This window comes from Parus major, chromosome 13, assembly GCF_001522545.3.
Source record: "Parus major isolate Abel chromosome 13, Parus_major1.1, whole genome shotgun sequence".
Classification (NCBI taxonomy): Eukaryota; Metazoa; Chordata; class Aves; order Passeriformes; family Paridae; genus Parus; species Parus major.
In genome coordinates, this window is record NC_031782.1 from 6,199,143 (window position 1) to 6,218,461 (window position 19,319).

The 19,319-nt window shown below is 46.9% G+C and overlaps 1 protein-coding gene across 1 annotated transcript in view; it reads left to right on the top strand.

Moving 5' to 3' along the window:
• The window catches only part of FAT2 (FAT atypical cadherin 2), a 54,964-nt gene that overhangs the window by 25,012 nt on the left and 10,633 nt on the right, over window positions 1–19,319 (top strand). Inside the window, exons 7-19 of the mRNA XM_015641759.2 lie at window positions 1,075–1,214; window positions 2,879–3,154; window positions 3,585–3,795; window positions 4,762–8,814; window positions 11,039–11,235; window positions 11,864–12,017; window positions 12,684–12,917; window positions 13,718–14,107; window positions 14,896–15,110; window positions 15,714–15,851; window positions 16,741–16,884; window positions 17,130–17,327; window positions 18,399–19,206. Of these exons, the coding sequence (XP_015497245.1) occupies window positions 1,075–1,214; window positions 2,879–3,154; window positions 3,585–3,795; window positions 4,762–8,814; window positions 11,039–11,235; window positions 11,864–12,017; window positions 12,684–12,917; window positions 13,718–14,107; window positions 14,896–15,110; window positions 15,714–15,851; window positions 16,741–16,884; window positions 17,130–17,327; window positions 18,399–19,206 (7,158 nt within the window). The remainder of the gene's footprint in view (window positions 1–1,074; window positions 1,215–2,878; window positions 3,155–3,584; window positions 3,796–4,761; window positions 8,815–11,038; window positions 11,236–11,863; window positions 12,018–12,683; window positions 12,918–13,717; window positions 14,108–14,895; window positions 15,111–15,713; window positions 15,852–16,740; window positions 16,885–17,129; window positions 17,328–18,398; window positions 19,207–19,319) is intronic.

Below are 19,319 nucleotides of genomic sequence, written 5' to 3' on the forward strand. Positions count from 1 at the left end.
CAGCAGGAGAGCAGTGGTACAGATGGCTGGTGAGCACTGCATTCCTCCAGCAAGGGAAGATATGTCATTTTACAAACAGCAAAGATTTTACCAGCTGGTAATAGAATAAAGCAGAATCCAGAGCATCTAGTAGCCAGGGAGGAAGAAGTTGAGACCTGGGATAAATTACAGGAAACTGTTTCAGCTTCTTCATATCTCAGAGCAGCTTTGCAGGGTTCAATGTGCAAGAGGAGCCAAATAGGCCCCAGCAAGTGAGGCATGAGAAAGGAGCTGCCATGCCAGGGCTGAGCAGCAGTAGGGTGAGGGACAGCTTTCTGCTGCTGAGCTGCTCAGGCCTGCTGTTCCTGGCAATTCTCAGCCATCTGGGTTGGAGGCAACAGGCTCTGCTCACCCTGGAAGCACCGTCTGCCTCCCCAACTGTTGAGTGTTGGGAATTCAGGTAGCTCCCAGGCTCCCAGGCGTGGTGATGAGGGCCATTGCTGATATGCCCACAGTGTGACCTTGAATCAGAAGCCAGCAAGAGCCCTTCTTGTTGCAAGGCAAGAGCCTTCTACCCAGCAGGTCCCTGATCCATGCTAAGCCAGTGATGGTGCATGGCTGGAAACCAAATGTGCTGAAATGTGCCTGTTGCCAAGCTAGCCAGGACATCACATGCATAAGTGCTTCCTTTCCCCTTCTCTCCTCCTCCTCGTTTTCTCTAATTCCCCTCACCTTCCTTTTCACACTACTTTGTCACCATCTGTGACTATCTCTTTGTCCAGCTTTGCCTTGTCCTCCCTATCTCCTGTGTCCATCTATCTATCTATATCTATCTATCTATCTATCTGTCTATCTATCTATCTATCTATCTATCTATCTATCTATCTATCTATCTATCTATCTATCTATCTATCCATCCATCCATCTATCTATCTATCTATCTATCTATCTATCTATCTATCTATCTATCTATCTATCTATCTCATGTGGTTTTGAGTTTCCAGGTTTGGGAGAGGCCTTACCTGTGGCTCTGTCCCCAATCTAGCTGATGTAACTGCCCTCCTGTTTCCATTTTCTGTCTCCCCTTTGTCCCAGGTGGTGATGATGACATGGATTTTGACATTGAAAAGAGTACAGGCAGCATGGTCATTGCAAGACCCCTGGATGCAAGGAAGAAGTCAAGCTATAACCTGACAGTAGAAGTCACTGATGGATCCAGTACAATCAAAACCCAGGTAATTTTTTTTCTTTAGTGGGGACCCCATGGAAAGGGAGCATATGCCAAAGCTGAGTCTGTTGAGCTCTGGATCAGGTGCCAGGCACAGGAATCTCCTTACACTGTGATCCTCCATTACACAGTGACCCTTACACCAAGCTAAGAGTGTTTATATGTTGTTGGAATCACAGCTGGTCCAGGAAAGCCTAGATCTTTCCCATTGATCCCAGGCAGCACACACGGACACATCTACACCACCAGCCAAGCTGGGGTGGTAGTTCACACACTCAGAACTCAACTTGGTCTCAGCAGCTCAGGATGATTTACAGCACATCTGGGACAGCATCTTAAGGGAAGTGTGTACACAGTTAGGTCAGGCCATGTTCCCATGCCAAGTGTTGTTCCTGGGATATGCTAGCCCAGGTACAGCCTGCACAGGTCCATCTGCAAGAGGTGAGGTCAGACCCAGGGAGTGAGTGGAGCGACTGCAGAGATGCTGTGTGCTCTGAGTTGCCTGATATAAAGTAAGTGCTGGTAAAAGGAGGCATTTCACTGTCAGGCATGTCCCTGAGCCCCAGCTAAAATGATGAGATTTTGCCCATCTTTACCTACCCTGAGGAGGGGTGTTCAGGACATGCTCTTTCACTAGTCATTCTCTCCACACATAAGAAGCAGCCAAAAATCCAGCCCTCAATGCACAGGAAGACCTAGGATGTGAGTCACCTGTCAGTAATGCTTATCATGGGAAATTCACTGTGGGGGGGGGTGATGAGTGAGGAACTGCAGCATTCCTGTGAAACGTGGTGCTAACCTATGGCCACTTGTCTCAGCTATCTTCCAGTATTGCTCCAGATAAACAAACAAAGCCCCACCTTGCCTAGTGTGCATTCCCTGCCACCTTGCATCTCATCCCTACCTTTATTTTGGCACTCAAGGCTGCTAGCAGATGTCAAGAAACCTGCTCGTGTAAAACCCCCATGGCATGCTCAGGTTTGCTAAAGGAAGCAAATTATTACACTTGGTTGGGACTTCCTAAGATGCCGGAAGCACATCAGTAGGAGGGTCAGGACAGCCAGGGTAGGAGACCACAGAGGAGAAAGCAGTGACTTCTCCAGCAGGATTCAGGATTCCCAATGTGTGCTGTTAAATGCAGAGAGCATTAACAAAACACCAAACTTGGCTAAAAATGGGTAGAAGAGAAATTTTGCTTCTCCACACACTTGCTGCTCTTGAGATTGGCCAGCCTCTCCCTTCTTTTACCAAACATCCCCTTCTGTCAGCTTTCTGTTGAGTAAATAACAGGGCACCGTTGCCTGTGTAGGCACCAGCCACAGCAAAGCTGGCACCACGGCTGAGCTGCTGCTGCTTTCCATGACAGGCTGTGACTCTGTCCCCACGTGCCAAGTGCAGGCACGTTCACCCTGAATGCCTTGCCAGACTGGAGAGATTTTTAAAAAGGAGAGGAAGCAAACTGAAAAACACTGAAGGGGAAGGAACAGCAGGAGTTCCTTGGGATGAAGGACAGAAGGCTCCCGGTCATCACGGATGGCAAAGCTCCAAGAGTTAGAAAACTGTGATGGTTATGGCACTCAGAGTATGTCAGCACCCAAGAAGGATTGGTAGCTGAGATTTTACATGGCTGCATGTCCAGTTGCTGCCCTCACTATGCTGTCTCCCCCACAGGCATTTATCCATGTGATTGACATCAACCAGCACCGTCCCCAGTTTCTTGAGAGTCACTACGAGGTGAGGATTCCTGAAGATACCCCGTCAGGGAGAGAAATCCTTCGAGTCAGTGCAACAGACAAGGACAAAGGAAAGGGGCTCATCTACACCATCCATGGCAGTGTGGACCCCAAAAGCACAAGACTTTTCCAGTTGGATCCAGGCAATGGAGCCCTCACAACAGCAGAAGGCTTCAGTTCCCAGCCCATGCCTCAGCACACCCTCACAGTGATGGTGAGTCCTTTCCAAGCCCTGCTGAGTCCACCAGCTTGCCTGGGATATATGGGTCACTGGAGAAATTAAAAGTGGGTCTAGCCTTTGAGGGAGGATTTGTCTGGAACAATAGGGAAAAGGAAAAGTAGGGTGTTAACCTTTACTATATGGCTAAGTGTAGTTAACACCCTGCATTCCTCAACCACCTTCTTTGGAGGGCCACTGGGTTCCTATAAAAGAAAACACAGTGTGTAATAGTTAATGTTAGGTTTCAAATTCACGGCTGAGCTTCAGTGCTGAAACTTCCAGGCTCATTCCCAGCCAAGGGGTTGGTACCATTGCAAAACACCCAACTCTTACAGAGTGCTGATGAGTTACTTGGAGGATGGTGCAGACAAGACTGGCACGTCCCTGGGTGTGACTGTTCCTGCTCTCTCTCTCTGCCATTCAGGTGCGAGACCAGGAGGTCCCCATCAAGCGGAACTTTGTCCGAGTCATCGTCCACGTGGACAGCTGCAACCTTCACCCTCCCCAGTTCAGCAGCATCCATTACGAAGCAGAAGTGCTGGACTCGGCAGTGGTGGGCACAGAGGTCATACAAGTCAGAGCCCTTGATCAGGATCAGGGAGCTAATGCTGAAATCCACTACTCCCTTCAGGCAGGTGAGAGCCATGCAACAAGAAGTTTAGGTTTTGATCATACCTGCATTATCATGCTCTAACTGGTGGCCACTTGACCAGCTTTGTCTAGCTGTTGCAAAGAACAGCAAATGACTGCACAGTTCTAAAAAATGTGATTTTCTTCCTACCCAGAAAAAATCCAGAGTGAGTAGGTAATTTCCATATTATGGAATATTAGCATCTTTTCTTAAGAAGACAGCTTAATGTTGAGTCACTGGTCTAAGAAAAATAGTGACTGGACGAGTTAGAACAACCTAAAATCTGCTCCTCTTTGTCCATGGGAACTATTCAGTTGTTAGGCAAAAGTACTCCCAATTCCCACAGGAGTCATCATTATTCTACTATTTTTACCAAGAAACACATCCTCAAGAAATGGTGAGAACCTTCTCAGCATTGACTGGTGGTGGTTTTGAGTCATTCATGCTCAGTGGGCAAATATTTTATCATTCTATAAAGGTTAAAACCTAAGTATTTATGTCTATGCCACACAGCCTATTTAGCCTGTAAACTCTTCGCAGGAGACAAGCCATTCTTTGCTCCATCTTTCTCACTGCAATTTAGATCAAGGACTGAGAAATTTAATTGCTCCTGAAGTATTGGTAATTACAAGCATGACAGGGCTTGAAGGAACCAGTACTGTCTGTGCTACCATGTTCTGCACACGAGGCAAAAGCTTCAAGCACATGCTCTGCCACCACTAAATATGCTTAAATTAGAAGGGTGTTTATCTCCAATTTACATTTTGATTGATTCAAATGTTAGCTCACAGATCTCAATGGGTTCATTGTTCTTATAATTAAAATTATTTAGAAATTAATTAATGTCTCCCAGTAAAAGAAACATATGTTAATCAGATCTGCAGTCAGGAGAATCTATGAAAAAGAGTTTCAGAAAACAAAGACCAATAAGGTGTCTGCATTCTTCACTCTGTAATTTCTCTTCTTGCAGGAAATGGGGAAGGCTTCTTTAACATCAACCCATATTCTGGAATTATTACAGTTGCCCAGAAGCTGGACCCATCCAGGCAGGAACGATTTACTCTTATTGTCAAGGCAGAAGATCAGGGGTTTCCTCAGCTGAAAGATTCTGCTACAGTACACGTTCGCATTAGACCCTCGGATCGAACACCTCCAAAATTTCCAGAGGCTGAATACATCACAGAGATCAGTGAATCCACTGCTATTGGCTCTCCTCTGATCCAGGTTTCAGCCACAAGCTTGTCACCAGTCAGCTATGAAATAAGAGATGGAAATGGTGATGGAGTATTCTCCATGAACTATCAGTCAGGCCTTATTTCCACTCAGAAGAGCTTAGATTTTGAGCAGGTGTCCTTTTACCAGTTGAAAGTGCGTGGTACCAACATGGCTGGAGCATTTATGGATGCAGTGGTGCTCATCTATGTCATAGATGAGAACGACAATGTGCCTGTCTTTGTTAAGCCTTCCTTCGTTGGCTGGATCATGGAGAATGCCCCATCACAAAGCATGGTCCTGGATGAAAGCAACGCTCCCCTCGTGACCTATGCAACAGATGCTGATCAGGACTCCAATGCTTTGCTCGTCTATGAGATTTTGGAACCAGAGGCACTGAAATATTTCACAGTGGATCCCAGCACAGGGACACTGACCAGTCGTGCTGATATAGACTATGAGCTCACCCCGGTTTTCCACTTCAGTGTACATGTGCACGACAGTGGAAGTCCCAGCTTGTTCGCATCCAAGCCTGCCAAGGTCACAATCCATGTGAAAGATGTCAATGATTCACCTCCAGTCTTTCTCAGAGACACTTACGACATTTCCATCTTGCTACCTGCCCACCCAGGGATGGAGCTTTTGTCAGTGCAGGCAAAAGATGCAGATTCAGAGGTGACCTACAGCATCGCAGAAGGAAACCTTGATAATGCTTTCCACATCCATCCACTAACAGGTCTCATCTCCATTCTTAACACTACCGGCCTGAGGAGCTACCGAGAGCTCACAGTCAGAGCTGGTGATGGCTTATATAAGAGTACTGCCCTGGTTAAGCTAAATTTAACTCGAGCACAAGGTACCAGCTTGAAATTTGATCAAGATGTATATACAGCAACTGTGAAGGAGAATTCTACAGATGAGAAGACTCTAACCATTCTTGGGGTCAAGGGGTATCAGCTAAATGAACCCCTTTCCTATTCACTTTTGAATGAAAAGGAAAGGTTCAAAATGATCCAAGCCTCTGGAGTTCTTCAGACCAAGGGTGTGAAATTTGACCGTGAAATGCAAGACATGCATGAGGTAGCTGTGGAAGTGAAGGACAACAGGAAGCCACCAAGAGTGTCCCAAGCCACAGTCAGAGTTTATGTAGAGGATGTCAATGACAACCCCCCACAGTTTGAGAATCTGCCATACTACGCCTCGGTGCAGGATGGCACAGAGCCAGGGGATGTCCTTTTTCAGGTGTCAGCAACAGACAAAGACATAGGGGATAATGGAGCTGTTACCTACTCATTTGCAGAGGAATACAAATACTTTTGGATTGACCCTTACCTAGGAGACATCTCTCTTAAGAGGCCTCTTGATTATCAAGCTTTAAATAAATACAACCTCCGGGTCATTGCTAAGGACAAAGGAGAGCCTCCCCTGCTCGCTGAAGAGGAGGTTGTGATCAGTGTGAGGAACAGATCCAACCCTCTGTTCCAAAGTTTGTACTACCGAGTGAAGGTGCCAGAAAACGTCCCCCCATACACATCTATTCTCCACATCCAGGCCCGCAGCCCTGAAGGCTTGCGCCTCATCTACAACATTGTGGAAGAAGATTACCTGAAACTCTTCAACACCGACTTCAAAACTGGTGTCCTCACTGTCACAGGGCAGCTGGACTATGAGCTAGAGACAAAACACACATTCACTGTTAGAGCCACAGACACAGCACTGGGATCCTTCTCAGAAGCCAGAGTAGAGGTGGAGGTAGAGGACATTAATGACAACCCTCCCGTATTTTCTCAGATCATTTACACAGCATCTGTCTCGGAGAGTTTGCCACCACAGACCCCTGTTGTCCAGCTCTTTGCCTCTGATAAGGATTCGGGCAGAAACAAAATGGTTTCCTATCAGATCATGGATGATGGTTCAGATGCTGCCAAGTTCTTTAATATTGATGCCAGCACAGGGCAAATAACAACAGCTCAAGCACTTGATTACGAAACAAATCAGCAGTTCCGCATGAAAGTCAGAGCTGCGGATCATGGGGTGCCTCCACTCAGTAGCGATGCCCTGGTAATCGTAGATGTGACAGACATCAATGACAATCCCCCTGAGTTCAGCCAGCTTCAGTATGAAGCCAAGGTCAGTGAAATGGCTACGTGTGGGCACATTGTGATCAAAGTCCAGGCCCTGGACCCCGACAGTGGAGACACCACCCGGCTGGAATACGTGATCCTCTCGGGTAATGACAACAGGCATTTTGCCATCAACAGCACTTCTGGAATAATATCCATGTTCAACCGCTGCAAAAAGGACTTGGAGCCATCTTACAAACTCAGAGTTTCTGCTTCAGATGGGGTTTTCAAGAGCACTGTGCCTGTGTATATCAACACCACAAATGCTAACAAATACAGCCCCTCTTTTCAGCAGAACGTGTACGAGGCAGAGCTGGCAGAAAATGCTGAGATAGGAACCAAAGTGATTGAGCTGCTGGCTATTGACCCAGATGGTGGCCCATATGGCACCATAGACTACACCATCATAAATAAACTGGCCCATGAGAAGTTCTCCATAGACAATAAAGGCTGTATTTCCACACTGCAAAAACTGGACAGGGAGAATTCCACAGAGAGAGTCATTGCCATTAAAGTCATGGCCAAGGATGGGGGTGGGAAAGTGGCCTTCTGCACTGTCAAAATAATCCTTACAGATGAGAATGACAACCCACCTCTTTTCAAAGCCTCCGAATACACACTCTCCATCCAGTCCAATGTCAGCAAAGGCTCCCCTGTCATCCAGGTACTGGCTTATGATGCTGATGAAGGTGCAAATGCAGATGTCATTTACTCCGTTGACTCTGTGGAAGATGTGGCAGAAGACCTTGTGGAGATTAATGCTGCCACTGGGGTTGTTAAGGTCAAGGAGAGCCTTATTGGTTTAGAAAACAGAGCCTTTAACTTCAAGGTGAAAGCTGAAGATGGCAGACCCCCTCACTGGAACTCCCTTGTTCCAGTAAATCTGCAGATTGTCCCCAGGGAGGTGACATTGCCAAGGTTTTCTGAGCCCCTTTATACATTCTCTGCATCCGAGGATCTTCCAGAGGGGTCAGAAATAGGGTCAGTGAAAGCTTTTGCAGAGGATCCCATTATATACAGCCTGGTGAAGGGAACCACTACAGAAAGCAACAAGGACGAGGTGTTCACACTGGATGAACAAACAGGGGCTTTGAAAATCAAAAAACCTATTGATCATGAGACCACCAAGTGGTACCAGGTTGATGTCATGGCTCACTGCTCACATCTGGAGACGGAGCTGGTCTCTCTGGTCTCTGTGAATATCCAAGTGCAGGACGTGAATGACAACAGACCTGTTTTTGAGGCAGATCCCTACAGAGCTTTTGTCATGGAGAACATGCCTTCAGGAACCACAGTCATTCAAGTGACAGCTAATGACCAGGACATGGGAAGTGATGGGCAGGTGACCTACAGTCTGGAAGCAGAATCTGGCAACCTCCGCGGGCTCTTCACCATTGACGGTGAGAGCGGGTGGATCACCACACTGAAAGAACTGGACTGCGAAGACCAGGAGATCTATCGCTTTTATGTGGTGGCCACTGACCACGGCAGGAAGGTCCAGCTCTCTTCCCAAACCCTGGTGGAGGTCACTGTCTCTGATGAAAACGACAATGCCCCGCAGTTCACCTCAGATTTCTACAAGGGGTCGGTCATTGAGAACGCGGAGCCGGGGCAGGTCGTTGTCACCCTGAGCACCATCGACGCGGACATCTCCGAGCAGAACCGGCGGGTCACGTGCTACATCACCGGTGAGTTTTCCCTGGCTTTGAATCTCCAGTGGGCAAGAAGAGAGTATCATCTCAAAGTAAGGATTTGATACCTTGTCTTACAGATTATTAGTACAGAAATAATTTTATACTGACTGTCCTGTCAGAAGCGGGAGATGAAGGCTGAGTTCTGTCATGAGCTGGACTCAGGTGAATCTGGGGAATACAAAACCCTTTAGTAACTGCAGTGGGTGGAATGATCATTAAAATAATTGTCTCACCACTGAATCGTCCTGTTTCTCTGGGAACAAATAAATAAATAAGATACATGTAAGTAATTATACTGTACCGTAGAAATATTTATTTACACTTTCTTAACAGAGGAATAATTAAGACAGTGTAATTGTAATATCTCTTGGAAGGACAGGAGGGGCAGTACAGCAGGAAGGAAGATTTTTCTCACACAGATACTGTGATCTGTATTTAAGTTCTTTGACCCAGCTTTTTCTCCTGCCAGCACTGCAGTCAGTTTACACATCTATAATATACCTGTAGCCTGTGTTTTTTTTAATAACTATATATAACTTTTTGGTATTACATATGTTTCCTACAAAACCACTTGGAGGCTGGCTTAATAACAAGTTAGTCACTCTGCACTAGGGGATATTTAAGACTGTCACATCAATTTTAGTAAAGGCTTTGGCTAACAAAAGATACAAAAAATTGCTCTTGCATCCCTGAGACATCACATGTGCCAACTGAAATTAACCACTGCTGTAAAATAACAAAAAAGTTACACTGGAATGTTTGTTGTGCATCTGCACAAGTACAAGCTTGCTTTTATGGTATTTTTTGACCCTAAAGGGTCTTTCTAAGACCTGGAGCAGATACTTCAAATTAAAATGTTTGTTCAGACTCAAATGAGGATCCTTCAGGGTCAAAACATTAGGCCAGATCGTGCTGCAGCCTGTTATCTATTATTGTAACCATCTAAAACAGGGGAGGAATGCTGGTATTTTCATTTGGTTTATGGCATGCCTAGGTATTTGCAAGCCTTTGGGAGGAAAGATTTAATCCATTATATATTCACATTTCTGCCATCTTAAAGGTAGTAGTAACTTCCAAGTACTTTAAACCTGAGAGGATGTGCACTTATTTTCGGGATGAACACCTTGTGCTCTCTGCTCTGCATGTACAAACACAGCTCAAACTCTACAAATAAACATGGAAATGCAGCAAAAGGGAGGATTAGGTGAATACAGAGCCCAGCTTCCCCCTGTCCACATTGATTTCAAGCACACAGAAACTAAATCTGGGAATGGGCTGGTGTTTCCCAGCATCAGAAGAAGAGCTAGTACATTGTGCCTCCACAACCTCATCAGCACAGCACCAATGAAAGCAGGAAGAGAGTGCATTTAATTTATCCCTCTGTGCGAGACTCTTCAGAGTCCAACACAAACAGTTACCACAGCCAGCTCTCTTCACTGACTATCATTGTCTGATGTGCTTCCTCCTGGGTCAGCAGAGAACACCAGCTCCTTCTCAGGAGAGAGGGATTCTCCAGTGGCAGAATCCAGCCTGTTTAGAATCCAACATATGTAACAACAGTAGGAGCAGCATGAATCTGGTGGACCAGAGAGCCTGCCTAGTCTGGATTTGCCTGTCTCTCATCATTTGGCTCTTACAGAAACAAAAAGTAGCCCCAGAAAACAAAGCTGTATGTTAAATACCTCTATAGTTGAAGAGGAAGTACAACTGTACATGGTACCATAACAGTAAGATTCAAACCGTGTCTGCAGGGTATTTACAGCTCTCGGATCCCTTTAGAAACATGCACCAAGAAAGACTGTCAGGCTTTGGGAAGGTGAAACAATGTGGTTTTGAGGCAATGAATATGCACATCTGCAGAACATTACTGACTTTTCTGCAATCAGTAGTTTCCTCCTTCCACCCTAATGTGCAGACAGGGAGTAACTAAAACGTGCAGGGTATTTCCCTGCTGTGCAGTGAGGCTGACCAAAAGTTCCTCACCTGCTGGATGAAACACCAGTGCCCTCTCTGCACCACCAGTGTGAGTCAGAGTCATAGAATCATTTAGGTTGGAAAAGACCTCTAAGAGCATCCAGGTCCTTCAGGTCTCCTAAGGAACCACCCATATGGTGGTGGACACACCCATATGCCCTTTCTATACATACACCCTATGTATCACTTCTGATTTTCAGCACTTAGTAAATGCTTTTTTTACTTGCTTCCTGCCCCCTTCTAGAAGGAGATGTACTGGGACAGTTCACAGTTGATCAAATTGAGGGTGAATGGACAATTTCTTCCAAGAAGCCTCTGGACAGAGAAGATACTGAGAAATACCTCCTCAAGGTTATGGCCTCTGATGGGAAATTTCAGGCTAGCACCGAAGTGGAAATTTTTGTACTGGATATTAATGACAACAGCCCTGAGTGTGGCCAGGTAAGACATCTGTTCTGGGACATCAGGGGCATAAAGGGAGAGCCTGGGAGGGAAAGAACACAATAGAAAAGAAGAAAGAACAGGCAGAGCATGTTAAAGGGTTAGGCTTGTCATAATTCTCACAAGATCCTGTTGCTTTGATTATGCTTAACAATTTTAATTAAGCTGCATGTCAAGCAAGAATATTAAATCTAGCCTCCAAGCATGTTTGCCAGCAGCAAGTGAGAGCCTAAGCATTATGAAGAGCAATTTTTGGAGATAAACAATGCCAGGAAGCCTCCTGGGAAGGGGCATGTAAATTACAGAGTTTTATATCCTGCTAAGCTGGGAGATTCCCATCAGGAGGTTTGTTGCTGTAGAGAGCTGATCACTGCTGTGGACGTCACCTGTGGTGAGAACGAACAGAGGTGGTTACTTCCCAAAGGAGATTCAAAGACTTGTGTGAAATGAGCTCACTGGTCCCAGTCCACACCCCAGCAGCCAAGAATGGGAAGCACATTGTGCTCCCCTATAAACCACAGGGTTTATCCTTCTCTGTGAAGCTTCTGTGGGTCAGTTCTCCCCCCATAAGGGATGGAGGTACTTTGGAGATGGCTCAGATGCTAAAGATTTCTTCTGTCCTGGCCAGATACTCTACACTGGGAGAGTCTCTGAAGATGCTGGGCCGGGTCTTTTCATTTTGAAAGTATCAGCGACCGACCCCGACGTCGGCAGCAACGCCCAGATAACCTACAGCCTGCACGGCCCCGGAGCAGAGGAGTTCCGGCTGGGCCCACACACAGGTGAGAGCAGGGCAATGCTTTTATCCTCTTCCTCATTCACCCAGACATGCAAGCTCCCAGCATGGCTCAACACAAGGAGCTGTCCATTCCAGCTGTCCCAAGCTAGGAAGGAATGGCCACAGCATACAGGAGAGTGAGCTCCACATCATCCTGTTTGCTCTCGTTAAAAATGTTGTTAAAATGAAGGGCAGACACTATTGCTAGCAGCCAGGTCTCAAGGAGGAAAGAGCAGCAAGTGTTTGGCTTGAGCCAAAGACACAAGTTCTAAATCCCAAAATACCTCTTATCGGGTCTTGTGCAGTGTATTTACCCAAACAGACTTGATGATCATTTTAGAGATCACTTGGAGTTCCTTACATTGCAGAAAGCTCAGTGCAGTGGGTTTAGGAGTACAATTTATTTATGAAGAATTTTATCCCGTGATGGCATCCCTTGGATGAAGTTCAGCTGAACGTGCAGGACTGCCCATGGGAAGCCTTGCCAGGGCCCTGGCTGGCAATGATCCGAGGATAGCCCTGAGCAATGTGGCGTGGACGCATCACCACTATTAGCTCAATTATTGTCTCCCACGGTTCATCCAGGAAAACAGCTGAACCTCTCTGAGGTCTTGTAGGCTGCGGCTGTGATTGCTGGGGACACAAAACCACCTCCTGTTCTTTCCCACAGGGGAGCTGACCACATCTGCACCCCTGGACCGTGAGCAGAAGCCCACGTACCACCTCGTAGCCAAAGCCACTGATGGCGGGGGCCGTTCGTGCCAGGCTGATGTGACACTGATCATTGAGGACACCAATGACAACGCACCAAGGTTCTTCCCCAGTCACTGCGCCGTGGCCGTCTTTGATAACACCACGACAAAGACACCCATCGCTGTGGTTGCCGCCAGGGATCTTGATGAAGGTGAGTCAGAATGGGATTTATGCATTAGTAGAGTTCATCTTTCATTCTGAATTGAGGCCTTTGAAACCTAGGAAAATGCTACAGCAATGGGTTTAGATGATTGAATCTTGGCGAAGATGTGCCTGGATCTCATCGCTGACATGTTCTTGAGTGCTGGGCTGGCATCAGCATTTTTGTGACCCTGTTGGGAGTGCAGTATCTGTAGAAACATGCAGACCTTCTTTGAGAATGTGCTCAGTAACTGTAGCTGTGACACACAGCACAAACTGTGACACAGGCATCCAAACTGGACAGAAACTTTTTCAAAGGTGGGGACTGAGAATGAGTGTAATAAAGGAAAAAAGAAGTTTTAAATATGGGTTGGTGGGATAGGTAATATGGATTGAGACATCCTCCTGAAGACATAGAGATTCTCAGAAATATAGGTAAAGCTCCTAAGAAAGGAACTTTCAGTAAACCTCTCCAGCAGAGGCTGAATTTAGAGAAGCACATATATATATATTTATCTTCTTTGAATGCAGATATGAAGAGAAATTAAATTTGAAAACAAGGTAATTAAAAATGGAGAACACTAGTAAATGCAGACAGCTGACACTGGTGGATAATTGTGAGGGTGGCTAGATGACTGAACCTGCAGATGGGCAGGGGCACACTTGATGTTGGGATGATGTTCACACAGCCTCCATTTTCCCTGGGAATGGAAGGTCATTTGGTTGATATAGTCCTAATGCATTATAAATAAATAAACCCAGCATCCTCCCTGCCCATGAATTATTGCAGTCTCTCCATTACCCTTCCAGGTCTCAACGCTGAGGTGGTCTATTCTCTGTCTGACTCTGCCAATGGACACTTTTCCATTGAGGAAACCACAGGGGTGATCCGCCTGGAAAAGCCTCTGAAGGATTCCCAGCACTCAGCGTTCGAGCTGACAGTCTGTGCCACTGACCGAGGCACCCCAGAGCCCCTCTCTTCCCTCGGCACTGTCACTGTCTCTGTTGTGGATCTCAGCGAATACCTGCCTGTTTTCCTGGCCCCTGAATATGTGGCCATGGTAAAAGAAGATGTGGCTGTGGGTACTGAGGTCCTCAACTTGTCAGCCCTGACGAGGGACAATGCTGAAAACACAGAGATCAAGTATGAAATTGTGAATGGCAATGACCACGGGAAATTTCAGCTCAACTCAAACACAGGTAAAATGGTCTTGTGCCCAAGCAGGTCCAGGTTGATCCAACATCAAAGGCTGTCTTTGTGTGCATCTTCTCTGGTTCTTCTCCATGTGGCTCCCACTCACCTCTGTTTTTACCCAGCTCTGCTCTTCTCTGTCTCTACCCAGCACAAGGGTAGGGAATACAGTCTTCTTTTCTACTTCAAATTTTGTCACTTAAGGAGTGATTCAAATCTTACTGATATTAATGGAAGGATTCCTTCTATGTGTCTGAGACTGGAGACAGGTCCATGTGGATGAGGGATATGTGGATAACAGGATGAGGAAATTTCCCCACTTCAAAATGCAGGAGAAAGTGGTTTCATTTAAAAAGTCTTTCCATCAGGATCCCACGAGGAACCTGGAGTGCAGAGTAACAGGTAGCTTTATTGAACAGCACTCAATGAAAGTGGATAATAGCACCATAACCATGGGCAGGTGTTGAGCCATGGTTACCAGCCAAGTAAAGCCCTATTCTGTTTGCACAGTGATGTGATAAGAGCTGTTGTCAGAAGGTCAGTGTTAACTCCCTGAAACGAGCCCTTGGCTGTGTCAGCAATGGCCTTCTGCCCTCAGCTGCAGCATCCTCACCAGTGACACCTCAGCCTCTCTGATCACAAGGCTCTTGATAATTCTTCCACATCAGGGTGGTCAAAGTTAGGTTAGCTGGCAGTTTGGCAGTTGCCTTGGCATATCTCTGCAGTATTCCAAGAAACCTCACGTGCCATTCATTCAAAATACTTCCTGTCCTGTCCTCCCCATTCTCCAACGTAGGTGCCTTATACATCAATGGGAGCCTGGACTTCGAAGCGAGTCACGAGTATTACCTGTCCATCGAGGGCACGAGGAAGGGCTCAGCCTCTCTCAGCGATGTGACCATGGTGGTGATCAACATAACTGACATTAATGACCATGCACCAGAGTTCATCCAAGATCCCTACTTCACTGACATTCGGGAGGATGCTGCCATTGGAGAAATCATCCTCACGGTATGACTGAACCAGGCCAGCTGTCTTTTCCTCTTCTTTATTTGTGCTGTGCAATATTCACCCCTCTTGTGCACTTTACTTTTCCTTGGACACAGCAACCTCAGTGGGCTTGTGACGTTCAGCATCTAAGATTAAAGCATGACTTTAAAAAAGGATGATTGGCAGAGTTCCTGAGACTCCATAGACATGGAGAACACTTTGCTTTATAAGACATCTTTAAGTGAAAATTAAGGGTGTGCTCAGGAGCTTTAAGAACATCCCAAGAAAACAAAAATGCCTGAAAAAGGACAATGGCCTTGTGACCTGGGTAAGGCAGAGGCTCCTCTGGGCAGAATAGCAGAGCTCAAGGTGATGTGGAGTTCCTTGTCCAGCCTGTTACCATCACAGGGGTGGTAAAGTCAGGGACTAGGAGAAAGATAAGAAAATTATGTTGTCTTGAAAAAACTATTGGATGACACTTACTTGAACCACCTTCCTTTCCCCCTCCTTATCTGAGGCAAGCCCAAACCAAAACCCTTAAATGACAAAGTGGTCCCATTTCTCCATGGCATATCCTCTTTGGCCCAAGGGTCCTAGTGGGGTTTGGTTTTTTTCTTCAAACAGGTGTCAGCTGATGACTTGGATGGGTCAATGAATAATCAGATCACATATTCCATCGTGGAAGGGAACCCGCTGGGACACTTTGCCATTCAACCCAAAAATGGGCAGATCAGCATTGCCAAGCATCTGGACAGAGAGGAGGTGAGTTCAGGAAAATGAGAATGGGAAGGCTGAAACAGATGTGTCCCAAAAGACTGAGGGAGAACATCTTACTCAGCTACCTCCTGTTTTCTGAATTACGTACTCATAATATTGTAGGTAGAAGACAAGGCATTAGTTTGTTTTCTAGACTCATAGATGCTGCACTAGGAAGGCTGGGCTTTAGGAAAGGCAGTATGGAATCATAGAATGGTTTGGATTGGAAGGGACCTTGAGGATCATTTAGTTCCAACCCCTTCCATGGGCAGGGACACCTTCCAGAGCTCTGAGTTTTGGTCTGCCCCACTAGTACTTCAGGCTGGCTGGGTGAGAGTCAGCCCCAACCAATACTGAGAATGTTGGCTGCGGAAACCAACAATAGTTGGGTCCTGCTTCTCTGCATTAGAGCATTAGAGAAAACAGGTGTGGGGAGAAGAAAGGCCACCTGGACCATCTCTCATTCATAAAACAGCAGCAGCTTGTCTCAGCCTGCCAGAGTTCAGAATCCTTTGGGTAACACTCTGAGGCACATGGTGGAATTGTTGGGATGTTCTGCACAGGGACAGGAGCTGATCCTGATTGGTCCCTTCCAGCTCAGCTTACTCTGTAAGTCTGTCATTCTTAAACCACTCTTAACAGGTGTTTGCCCAGCTTAGTTTGATCCATCTTTGCCAAGTTGTTTCTCTTCTCTGCAATTTTTGTGAGGCTTATTTAGTTTAGCGGTGAGCTTTGAGTGAGATTTATGGATGGAGAGCCTTAGCCAAGGGCAAAGCTGTTGAGGCTGTGGTGCATGGCCTTGGGCATTTCAACAAGCTGCAGCAAAATAAAACTTCAATGTGAAAAAGCCATTTCTGCCATTTCTCCAAGTAATCCTGCACTGCAAATCCTCCAGATCCCCAGTTACTCACTGACAGTTCGAGCCACGGACAATGGCCACCCTGCTCAGTTCAGTGATGTCCCTGTGCACGTCCACGTGTCTGATGTCAACGACAACCCTCCTCGCTTCTTCCAGCTCAACTACAGCGTTGTGGTGCAGGTAAACCAGGAGATAGTTTGTTCTCCCAATCCCTCTCATTGCACTAATGAACTCAGTCCTAGGCTGCTGTTGGAGCAAAGTGGGGGGACAGTGATGAATCACGCTGCTTTGTGCTCTGTGTGTTCTTGGGCAGGGGTGGGATTTGTTTTCCTGTTCCTGATCCAGCAGCTCCTGGGCCACTGTAGGTTCTCCTGGGCCATTTCTCTTTGCTTACCTTCCTCCAATAGCATCTTTTCCCATTTCAGGAGAATGCTCCTGTGGGGACAAGTGTCCTGGAGCTGATTATGAGTGACAGAGACTCTCCAGAAAATGGACCACCATACTCGTTCCAGATCACCCAGGGCAATGATGGGAAAGCCTTTGAAGTCAACCAAAATGGTCTGCTGGTGACATCATCTGTCCTGAACAGAAGAGTGAAAGAACAGTACCTATTGCAAGTCCAGGTAGAGACTGTTTTACTGTCCTGGTGTCTGAATTCCCCAGCCAGCTTAAGTAGCAATAAAATGCGATTAGCATGGCCCAGCTGAATGAAAACATTTCTGCCTTTGAAGAAATCCAATCCAGGCACAAATTGTGCAGCTTGGAGCCAGCTCCAGAGCTCATTTCTCCACACAGTCTGCCCACAAGAAGCAGGGGGCCAGCTTGTGTTGATAAAATCAGATAATACGATCATGAAAAATACTCTGTCAGCAGTTCCCTTAGACAGATGCTTTCCCCATAATCATTCTAGTGAATTCCAGTTTAAAGTGAGACCTGGATCTGGTCCTACAAGCTTTCTCTAATTATCCTTGTCATTTAAGAAGTGGTTTCAGTTCCTCTTCAAAAAGGATTTCTATTGTTGCAGAATGAATTCGTTATTTTTCAATGCTATCAGTAGGGATAGTCCATTACAAACAAAAGGATAATAACATGTAAAGTACATACTTCTTCAGTAATGGCAGTTGTTGTAAAAGTTAGGGACTATTATATTACAAACCTCAACCTCTAACTGCTTAGCATTAGGGAGAAATTTATCCCATAATCTGATTATCCGCATTTTTCTGTTTGAGGTTCCTTGACTCAGTGCTAGACAGACATTGTCAGAGGTGGGACAGGGCTTAAACAGCCTGGAAGGTGAGCAAATGTGTTGATGTGCGGAACCTCTTTACATCTCCATACACTCAGTTACGCCTGGAACCTAAAAGATTGGCAACATCACAAAAAAGTATTAACCCTCAGGAGTTCAGAGCCACTCAGAGGCGCAGGGGAAGTGAGTGTGACCCCACTGTGAGCAGGAGGCCTCAATCAGTCTCCATGCTGGAAGGGATGCTGCCCTTTCCCTGGGCCTTTCTCCAGGCAGAGCTCCAACACTGCTGCCAATTTTTCCCGTTCCTTCTTTGTTCCCAGCCTGCTGCCTGAGAGCTTCCACTCAGTGTTCCCTGAAAGGCACTCTCCTTCACAGGACCTCACCAGTCAGGTGAGGTGACAGTAAGTCAGCATGTGGCTATAACAGATTCTTCTGTTTTCCTTGCCAGGCCTCTGACAGCGGCATCCCTCCTCTCTCCTCATCTGCATTTATAAATATCCAAGTGACTGAGCAGAGCCAATACCCGCCCTCGGCCCTTCCCCTGGAAATATTCATCACCACCAACGAGGATGCCTTCCGAGGCGGCGTTCTGGGCAAGATCCACGCCACGGACCGGGACCCCCATGACACGCTGGTGTACACTTTGGTGGCACAAGCGCCCAAGGAGGGGCTCTTCTCTGTCGGGGCTGCAGATGGGAAGATCATTGCTGGGGACAAGCTCCCCCATGGCCACTACCTTCTGAACGTGACGGTCAGTGACGGAACGTTCGCAGCCACCACGAGCGTCAGCGTCCACGTGTGGTGCTTCACGCAGGAGGCCTTGGACAAGGCAGTGGTGCTGCACTTCCGACACCTCTCCCCCGAGGAGTTTGTGGGGGACCACTGGCGCAACCTGCAGAGATTTCTGGGGAACATCCTTGTCACCCGGCGCCAGAACATCCACATGGCCAGTCTGCAGCCTGCAGCCGCCTCTGATGGTGTGGATCTGCTCCTGGCTGTTGGAGAGCCACACGGCTCCTTGTACGAGCCACGGGTGCTGGCCAGCAAGCTCACCGGGTCGGCTGGGGAGATGGACCAGCTGGTCGGGCTCCGGATGAAGAAAGCGATCCATGTGCCCTGTCACGGGTCAGACTGTGCCCACCGTGTCTGCAGGGAGACCATCCAGCTGGATCCAGGCATGATGTCTACATACAGCACTGCCCGGCTCAGCGTCCTCACCCCACGGCACAGCTTGGAGCAGATCTGCTCCTGCAATGGTGAGCGATCCTTCCTGGCACTGTCTGACCCTGTGAACCTGGGAATGTTGTGCTTTCCTTCAGTACATTATACAGCACCATATACCACAGATTTTCAATGGAATTAGGTTGCC